Source organism: Chinchilla lanigera, unplaced genomic scaffold, assembly GCF_000276665.1.
Source record: "Chinchilla lanigera isolate Chin_1 unplaced genomic scaffold, ChiLan1.0 scaffold00011, whole genome shotgun sequence".
In the NCBI taxonomy this organism is placed as follows: Eukaryota; Metazoa; Chordata; class Mammalia; order Rodentia; family Chinchillidae; genus Chinchilla; species Chinchilla lanigera.
The window spans coordinates 6,017,328-6,027,604 of NW_004955412.1; the positions used below are offsets into that span (position 1 = coordinate 6,017,328).

Genomic DNA, 10,277 nt, shown 5'->3' on the forward strand with positions numbered 1-10,277 from the left:
CTCACAAAAGACTTCCCGAACTGCCTCAGACAGCGGCAGGAATAATGGAGTAAGTGCATTCAGAATGAGGGGCAGCACTGTGAGGAAGACAGTGACAGTGTATCTTTTACTGTAGTAAAATATTTAAAAATTTAAACATTTGCCCTGCTTTGAATCATCACTTATATGTAGTACCATTTAAAATAAATATATTTAGGTCACTTTAAGAAATGTATTTCTTGGAAAAATATTGCTATTTCTTAGCATTTCATCATAAAATCTCCCTATATGGCCCCTCTGCACTTGTGGCTTTGAGAGGAACCTTAATGGTGACACCCGAGCCAGCGTGTACCTGTCATCCCAGGCTCCTGGGGAGCTGAGGCTTCAGAAGGAGCGCTTGGGCTCATGAGTTTGAGATCAGCCTAGGCAACATAGTAAGAGCCTACCTTAAAAATAAACAAATGCATACACACTGAAGTGCTAAATACTCCCACATGTTTATATTCTTTCTTTCGAGTTCCAAACTAGCCTGTCTCAAGGCTTACCTGGATATCTTATAGACATTTCAAAAATAGAAACAAGCAGCACATCCTCACTCTCACCCTTCCTTCATAAACCTCTCCCCTCCTGCATTCCTTCTCAGCAAATTGCCTCTGTGTTCAGGCTGCCTGTCTTGTAATTATTCTAGGCACTTCCCATCTGCTCTGCGTCTTTAACCCATCACTGAGTCCTACTGTCTGTCTCATTTGCGTACAGTCTGTTCTTCGCCCTGATTTCCCAATATGACCACTTTAGTCCAAGCTGCTGTCTCCACACCTCCTGCCCAACCTTTGTCAATGTCTTTCCCTTAAAAGTTATTAAAAGCCCCCTAGTTCAAAGTAGATCCTCCTACTATTCTGTAAGAAAAAAATCTGCTTTTTCTTTGTAGCTTATTAAGTTTATACGGCATATTCTCATTTGTAATCATCTGTATATATTCTTTTCTGCTGGGTTATAAATTCAATGGGAGTAGAGACTGAGCCCATGTTTTTTCAGGTTCCCGTGTCTACAAGCTAGCACACTGTGGGCATGATGAATAGGGTCCCTAAGTGATCTTCAAATGAATGGACAAGCTAGTGTCTGAGTGAGCAGTACCAATAAGGCATTGTGCTAGGGACCTTTCTTAGGGACAGAAAACCTCCTCTAAAATTGTTCTTTGCTAGATGGATGTGGCGATGGATTACTATAATCCTGGCACTCTGGAGGCTGAGGCAGAAAAATCATGTGAGCTCACCCTGAGGCATATAGAGTTTCAGGCCAGCCTGCACTACAGATCAAGACCCTGGTTCAAAAACAAAAAAACAAACAAGAGAACTGTTATTTACTTCCAGGCACAAAAAGATCCAAAATGTGTATAAGAGGATATTTTCATGTGTGACCAGAGGAAATTTGTTTGCTAGGACAGCAGAGGGTGTCTCACTGAAGGAATATATAATAAAAGAAAATGTTTCCCACCACAGGGATTTCCCACCACAGATTTTTCTGATCTGCAAAATCAGATATGTGAAGTAGGTGATTTGCCATAATTATAGGCTTCAATTCAGAATTATTCGCAGAGCCTGCCCTACAACAAGGCAATCTCCTAGATCAGGCATCCCCAACCTGGGCTAAGATCTGTGTGGCCTGTTAGACCACACAATCAGAAAGGAACTGTGGGTGAAGGGGTGAAGCTTCATCTGTATTTACAGCTACTCCTCATAGCTGGCATTACCACCCAAACTCTGCCTCCTGTCAGATCAGCTCAGGATTAGATCCTCACAGGAGAACCCTACCATGAACTGTGCATGCCAGGGATCTAGGTCCCCCACTACCCATGGAAAGATTGTGTTCCACGAAGCCAGTCCCTAGCACTGAAAGGGTGGGGGCCGAGGGCCTAGATCCTTCGCCTTAGGTGTAGCAAAACACATACGATGCCTGGGTACTGGAAACAAGCATGTCTGCAGGGACAAGCAGAGGGCAAATAGTAGATGCCCTTCAATTCTGGATAAGCCACCATGAGGCCCCAGCCACTGAGACACTGACCCTGCCACCTCCACCACCTGAGCATCTCCAACTCTCCATGAGACTATAAGAATGACTTATTCTTGGAATCAAATGAAATACTAATTAAATAAGCAATAATAAACCATCTTTATTAAATAACAAGCAAGTAGTGTACATAGATACAGTCACTGGTCAGTTGCCATGAACCCTTCCCCTCCCTGTGGAAGAGAACACCGTGACGAGGTGCAACCTGAGCAGCAGCCCTTTGAATGCCCTGTAACAAAGTAAAGATGACCAGCGGGATACACAGCTCACACTCGAGTTCTGTCATCTCACACACAGGAGGAAACTAACCGCTTCAGTTCGGAGAGACTTCAGCGGAAAGTTGACAGCGTTGTTGAAAATGCCCATATGGCACCTTCCGTACATCTTCCTAGCAATTAAACCAGCTGTTACTCTTCAAAGTATGTGTCACTTTCTTTGCATTTGGGTCGAACTCCAGCTGTGAAGACCCACTGAAGAAATAGAAAAATCCTGCAAACACAGACAGGAGAACAAGTGAGATATGTTTTCCAAAGGAGAAATGCGGCAATGTGCAGAACTTAGGATGACAGAGAACTGAAAGCAGAAGGTCTGCATGGAGGTTTACTCTGTTCCAGGAATAGCATGAAGCACTGTATTAGATTTCATCTATTTTTTACTTATTTACATAAGTCTCACCCCATTTTACAGATGAGCAAGCTGAGGTTTAGACAGATGCAGATGCCCACCATGGTTACTCAACAAGGACAGAGGGAGAGAGTATTCTATGTCAGATCTGTCATAGATCTGATAGCAAAGCCAGATTCTGGGTTTTTAATTCTAATCAGAAAAAATTATTTGTTTAAACTCTATGATCTCTTTATTATTATTATTTTTATTTCTGATACTTCTCTCCTTTCACCACGCTGTAGCTGGAGGGCATTTCTGGCCCCCAGAGAAGTACAGCAACTCTTTCAAATCACCAGAGGATCCTCTGCTGCTCCACAAACCTGATGCCCAGGTTACCTTTCCATAAGGATCATCAATATTTACTTATTTATCTTTGACTAGGAAAAAAAATCTTTTCTTAAAAAAAATTCTGGGTAGATGGGAAGACAAGAACTGGTGATGAACACATGTGACCCATCACCGACTAACTCAGGAAAGACAGAAAATTTCCTGGGGAATTAGCAGTAGAAACAGGATTGGATGTGGGAGAAAGCTATTGGCTAGCACTGAACTTGACCACATCATCTCGTGGGATTTTGTTTGAGTGCACAGCTCAAGAAAGGTAACAGCGCAGCATGTAAAGAAGTAGCACCTGCGTGCTTGGGTTCAATATGTGGATATAAAATAGAGAGGCTTATGCTGATGATCTTTATGACTCAAAACAACTCAAGTAGTTGTTTTATCATATACAGTAGTCATATAATTGGCACAAAAAGTAGGAGAATTTAGATTTTGGTAGGGGGAAAAGAGGGAACTGAATTTTTATAACCCCATTATTAGAAAGTGTTCTCTTTCTTCATATACTGTAAAATATTTCAAGTGTCCCACTATGAACAGATTAAGCATCTTCTTACCAAATGCTTCGAAAGCAGCATCAACCTTTTCTACGCCTGGAAAGTCTTCATTTATCTTTCTGGGAAAGCCGGGCTCCATGGCTGCTTTCTGCTCATCAAATCTGTATCAAGTAAAACAAGTATGGCTCAGGATTGCAGAGAGGCCATTTGACCAAAATCCATAAATCATGGGGAAGCCTAGCAAATTTTTCACGTACTACAGATAGATACCAAACATACTTAGCACCACAGAAATATGTGGTTTCAATAGTGCTATTGACTTGGCTCTTAAAACCATATACCCATCGGGGGTGGGGCAACATCCTACTATAGAAATTGCTGCTTTTTATTATATTTGATGGTAGATAGAAAGAATCTTAACGTTCTGTAATAAAGGTGTGGAGGTGTGAACAGATGTGTGTGTGTGACAGAGTAAATTGAATCACATATGTGAAATACTGTTTCCAGTTCTCTACCATCACTGGCTTATGTATACTAGCCATCCCAGCATACACACTGAAGTTTTCTATGGCAGCCTCGTATAAAAGAAATTGGATGAGAAGAAAAGTCCAGCAGGTGGGTTAGTGGCCCCTTAGCGCACATTTGATGATCTGCTCTGACATCTCAATGTCTCAACAAATGGCCTGGCCATCAGCCTGTGTGCAAGTCCTGAGTGGTGTCCACAAAACAGGACGTGTCTGCTGTTGCTGGTCATTCCCTAAATGGGCAAAAGAAACCCTTGAAAATATACACTTATGTTAGAAGACAAGGCAAACACATAATGAGACAGTGAGTGAACGCTAGGGCACAGGAAAAGGAAAGCTAAACGGTGGCCTAGGTTCCCAGGCAATTGTTCAAAGAAAGAAAAATGCATACGAGGCTTCAAGTTCAAAAGGGAAGGCTTCATGGAGGTGGTGGGCTTGAGCCCGGAGTTGAAGAATGGTAGGTAGAAGAAGAGGGAATCGAAGTACTAGTCTATTTCCCTTGGGATTTAACACAAGCATAATTAAAGAATGCCAATGACAAGGTGCTTCTGTGATTCAAAGTAAGCAATTCCCCACAGTCCCTAAGCCCCCAACTTCCTATTAAGAGGAAAGTGGGGTAGGGTAGGTGGATTTTCTTAAGGAAAGAAAATTATTTCCTTAATTAGGCTCCAAACAAAGTCCCTCCTATTGCCTCATACCTCCAGTATTGGTCCTCCACAAAGAAGTACGTCTTCATCTTTTGCTTAATAGACATGGCAGCATCGATTTTCTTTACGGTTGCAGGGAAGCCCAATGTGTAGATGCTTCTTGGGGAACCTGCTTGCACCTCTGGTCCTCTGATGGTCCAGAACTGATTTCCTGTTTTAAAAAACATTCACAGTTATAGTAAAATTATAACAGTTAAACCTTTTAGTTTTAGAAATGCATTTCCGCACCTTTGATTTTCATGGTGAGGAGGAGGTCTGAATTTTAGACTTAGCAGCTCCACACTGAGCCTTAAAAACAATTTGCTTATAGAAAGAATGAACAAAGATGAAGTAGGGAATTTATAACTGGTTAATTTATCTTCCTGTTTAGCATTTAACCTGTAAAAATATAAATAAATGCATACCACCCCTAGTCATTTCCTCATCTCCACTGGCTACCTTAGTAGCCAAAATTTGTCATAATAGAGAAAATTAGAATCCTGTTCAAGTTTTTTTGTTTGTTTGTTTGTCAGAGGATATGTTTAAGCAAGTTAAGGAAGAGTTTAGGGCTAGGAGTATAGCTCAGTGGTAGAGCATATTTCTGGTGCCAGTGAGGCTCTGGGTTTGATCCTCAACACAGCAAACAAACAAACAAACAAACAGAACCCTTTGAAGTCTTCACCTGAAATAATCTAAATGTCAAATAAAATTTTTTAAAAAATAATAATTACCTTTAAAAACAAAAACAGTGTCCTTGCTAATCACTTCATAAGCAGCGTCCACTCTGGAAGGAAGGGATGGCCAAAATGAAGAGATCAAATAAAACTCAGGTTCAAGGGTCCTGAGGGATTTGCGCCAAAAATGCCTGAAATATATGTAAAAAGAAGTATAAATTAAAACGATCTTTATATTCCTCACTTTTCTGCTTCACCTATCTTTTTCCCTTTCTTTTTCTTTTGTCTCCTAGGCTAGGTAACAGATAGAAATCAGATATATGTATATATCTTTCTTTTTTCTTCAGAAGACTGCAGTAGACCTCCTGCCACAGGTTTCCAGAGCAATGTCTCCTTTGAAAGGAAAGCTATTTTAACATTCAAGTTAATCACCCCATCATAAGCTTTCACTACCTGCAGGGCTTGCAAAACAGTGTATATTCTAGACTATCATTCATACTTTTCAAAAAGATAGTGTGTGTGTGCATATGTGTGTGTAATCTATTCTTGTGCACACATAGATCAATAATGGAGAAGTACACAAAAGATCTTTCTCATGGATGAATGGAAGATCTGGGGAATCAAAAATCTTAACTTTCCTTTGTTTGGTATCAATGTTTTATCATGTGTGTGTTATCCAGTAGTGAGGAAATTAATTGGTTAAATGGAAAGCTTATCCAGGTGTCACTTTGAAAAGAAGTAAAAAAAATATTGTTTTGATCCTAAAGATCTACTTGTACTTTTTGAAAATGTACTTAGGATGTTTGAGAACAGTCTGAGGAGAGGGATCAAATTATCCTGAGTCTTTAAAACAGAACTTAACTATTTTAGGAAAATGTAGAAAAGGTATCACTTTGCCTTAAATATTTAAAGATCTGTACCAAGTTTCTCTTTGTGTTTCTTTCTAAGCATTGTACATCACAAGAACAGATAGAGAAATGTAAGTGTGCAGTCTGACCTGTCTTTAAAGAACAGGACTTCTCCCCTCAGGGTGCTGACTGCGTCAAAGGACAAAGCAGGATCGCATGGGGCTGGGGTCGAAGGCTCCTGACGGCTGGACTGAATGGGCAGCTCAGGGTCAGCAGGAGAGGCAGGAGGAGGTCCTAAAGGCAAGAGATTAGAGAAGATAAAGCAGTAGGAAAAATGTGAGGCCTGTGTCAATTTACATGCTTCCCAGATCTTCTCAAAGTGGTTTGAATTATTTCACAAATATTTTATGCAGCATCACTGCAAGGCTACAACGTCTACTTTTTCCAAGCTCTCTCACCATAGAGGGACTGAATGCCATCCACGTCATCTTGAGAAAGGCGAAATCGAGTCAGGTCCGTGAAGGAGTTGTAGAGTGGGTACATCAAAGCCTTAGGGTTGGCCGAGTGGAAGAGACCCAGGGAGTGGCCAAGCTCATGAGCAGCGACCAGGAATAAATTGGTCCCTATTTAAGAAATCATAAGTTACTTACCCTGAATGATCATGTACAGTACACAGGGCAGTTGTATATTGTATATATTTACCTTTTTGACCCACACAGGGTTTCCCCCTTTATTGTTGAGTAATAAAAACAACTGAATGATTATGCACTTAAAGGAAAGCCAAGTATATCTCAAGACTCACACTTGAAATCAGTCTGTGAAATAAAGTACCTAGTCACATCCAGTTATCCCTCTCTCAGATGCCAAGAACTTCTTAACATCAGGACAAACAAGTCCCTTTCTCTGTGCTTAGAAATGGAATTAACCCTCCTGTCTAGAATTTAAAAATTTATCTCTTCATTTATTAATTAAAAGCTAGACAGTTTCATTGTATTGATATTTGTGAGTTGCCCTCTCATTTGAACAAATCAATGTATTCATCTCAATTCTGAAATCCTTGAACAACCATACTTCTGGTATTTTCTCTTGGAATATTGCCTGCATAATTTTTAGCCTCATCATAATTATTACTTGTGTTCTGAGTCCAAAAAAGATGAATAATGATAGATGTCATAGGATTTGCAAAACTGTTCTAAAACATAACATGCCTCATCACGTCCCACATTTGTCACAAAACAGATTTTGGACACACAAATCCTGGCTGTACTCAGATTTTTTTCTTTGTATTTCATATTTTTAAAACTCTATAATGCTAAAATTTGAAGGCATTGGGTAATGATGATTGACATAACAAGTAATCCACTTTATTTTTATAAATATTATGTATGCAAATTGTGACCCCGTGACTGTTACATTTGAGAGTATGGAAAGTTTCTTTTGCAAGATGTTAATCAAGCCAAGGATTTTAACCAGTATGAAATTCATATTTGATCTGTTTACATTTTTATCATAAATCCTAATTAAATCTCAAGAATAGTATTATTTGTTTCAGCAATTTTTGGGCAAAACTTTGGAAGTCATTTCCCAAGATTATAAACTGAGAAACATTCTTCTATCTAGACAGTGTGGACATTGTGTTCAGGGTTAGTCCCTTCTTTTACAAGTCTCCAAAAATCCTTCTTCACCTAGAGGAAGGAAAATTGTTGACTTAGCCAAAAAGAGAGGGAGGGTAGATTTTCAGTTTCTGGAATTCAAATCTCATTCCTTTTTCAAAAAAATAAAATAAATGGGCAGAATAAATAAGCTATATCAAGGTTCATTTTAGTTCAATACAGTGCAATATACTATTTTGTGGATATCTGCTGTTCAATATAATGAAAAAATGCTTTTAATAATTGTTGTTCTTAGATCACACAAGCTACATGATCATTAAGTAAATGACTGATGAATATAAACTTTTTAAGCATCTGAAAATGTGTTTAGTAATGATTAAAATATATATGTTTTGCTTATCCCTGGTCGACTGAAATGGACCATTTCTTGACCCTTTGTTTTGAAGTTTTCTAAATATAAAAGGCCGTGAGCGCTCACTGGTTCTGGCGATGCCTCATCACTAACCTGTTGTGTCCTTTGTCCAGAGCTCATCGTCATCAAAGTGAGCGTCTCCGTTAACCCCAGGCCCAGGAGCATAGGCGTGAGCCAGCACATTTCCGGGTCCATCAAAAGGGATAAAGTCTCCATGTTCTAAGAAGAAAAAAAAGCTAAATTGTGTTTTTGTTTGTTTGTTTGTTTTGTTTTGTTCCGGTACCGGGAATCGAACTCACGACGTCGTGCTTGCCAGGCAGGCACTGTGCCGCTGAGCTAAATCCCCAGCCCCTCAAAAACTAAATTGGATGATAAGGTTATTAGGCTCTTTTGCCTTCTCTAATAAAACAGCACCAGACAAATGGACGCATTTCAGGTGTCGTTGTTTTGCTCTGATTTGGATTTTACCTCTAACTGCAAAAGAGATCATTACGTCAGCCTCTCCTTCGTGTATCCTGGAGAACGTGAGCGGGGTCACCTCCTCCCAGACCTTGAGCGCTTTCTCAATGGCTGCATCAACAGCATCTCTTGGCAAATCCCGTGTGTAACTCACAATCCTGTACGAGAAAAATGAAGAAGGCAATATTTTCACCTGTGATATGGCTGATAAAATTTCAATATTGTTGAGACCTCTTTGGACCCATTACCTGTAAGTAAGGTGGGTTTTCCTCCACTTTGGCATGCCAGGAAAAGTGCTGAACGTGCCCACATCTGGAACTCCACACCTGGGCTTGCGTATGGCCTCTAAAGTGTCGGAATCCAGCTTCCCCGTCACCGCCAGCCCAAGGAACTTCTGCATTTCTTGGATCTTTTTAACAATAGGACCATTGCCCTGTCTTGTAACAGACTGTTTCATATCTTTTCCAAGGTTGTAGTAGTTTTCTAGGTATTGCTAATGGAATAAAAAGTATAATTTATAAATAATTCTTGTGACTTTTTAAATTCATTTACTTAAATTTCAAGGTCTATTTTAATTATTATCCAGTTTATTGAGACCAATAGGATAAGTACAGTTTTTAGGTCATTCTTATGAGTTTTAGTTATAGCTGTGTATAGAAAATCTTTGCAGTAGCTCACATTTCTTAATGTGTTTGAATTACTTGGTTACCTAGTTGAAATAATAAATGTCATATTTCATTTAATTGTTCAACTACAGACTCTTCCTCACCTTTACTTTGCCTTTATAGCTAAGACTCTCTGAGGCTTAGTTTGCCACAAAAGCAATGAAATGGAAAATTCAAATAAATATCCAGTGTCTTTAAAGGAAAAAATCAAAATGCACAGATAAATCTTTTTGAGTCTATTTCAGGTATGTGTATTCAATTTCCTCAAATTTCCAATTTATACTTTTCACAAGGATCTGGTTTTTTAAAAAAAGGTTTGGATAAATTCCTTTGTGTAAGCATGACATTTAGCACTATGAATATTTAGCTAAAGTTATATTGGATTAAAATACCAAAAAAAGTTCCAAAGTAAGACGTAGCGGATACATTCTTCACTCAATTGTGTGGCTCAAGCTACTGCTGCGGCAGCCCCGTGTGGCCTTGAGAAGACACCTAATGCTTTGGCTCTTTGTTTCCTCCTGTACATGAAAGGAGGAGGCTGAATGGTGTGATATCAAGGCCTCCTCACATCCAAAAGTTTATAACTGTCCCTGAATTATTTCTACGGAGTAGTTGGAACGCAGAGCTGGTTTTGTCCCTTGGCCCTGTCAACCAGTGTGATGGCCGCTTCCATTAATTACCTGAAGAAGCTCCATTCTGCTGTCGTCCCTCCTCACAGCTCCATTCAAGGGGTAGGCGGAGGACACTGTCACACACAGCCACAGCAGGACAGGAAGGCTCCACATTTCTCTGGCTTTCACAGCTCTGCACTGCCTTACCGCCTTGCTCTGTGCCTTCGTCCTTCTAGGTCA

At 39.8% G+C, this 10,277-nt stretch overlaps 1 protein-coding gene across 1 annotated transcript; it reads right to left on the minus strand.

Annotated features, from left to right (window-relative positions):
• Positions 1-2,129: 2,129 nt before the first annotated feature.
• Positions 2,130-10,277, minus strand: LOC102017554 (stromelysin-1). The gene is made up of 10 exons (XM_005377987.2): positions 10,107-10,277; positions 9,010-9,254; positions 8,771-8,919; positions 8,396-8,521; positions 6,736-6,900; positions 6,427-6,571; positions 5,487-5,620; positions 4,768-4,927; positions 3,606-3,706; positions 2,130-2,535 (listed from the first exon to the last, which is right to left on the minus strand). Exons 1-10 carry the CDS (start codon positions 10,209-10,211, stop codon positions 2,435-2,437), a joined length of 1,431 nt encoding a protein of 476 aa, XP_005378044.1. The 5' UTR covers positions 10,212-10,277; the 3' UTR covers positions 2,130-2,434.

Bases quoted from the DNA above. Each gene is read 5' to 3' on its own strand.
- LOC102017554 (XM_005377987.2), bottom strand. From the start codon at position 10,211: ATGTGGAGCCTTCCTGTCCTGCTGTGGCTGTGTGTGACAGTGTCCTCC. The intron at 4,928-5,486 runs GTAATTATTATT...TTTTTAAAACAG, and splicing joins CACTGTTTTTGTTTTTAAAG to GAAATCAGTTCTGGACCATC. The intron at 3,707-4,767 runs GTATGAGGCAAT...TACTTGATACAG, and splicing joins GTGGAGGACCAATACTGGAG to ATTTGATGAGCAGAAAGCAG.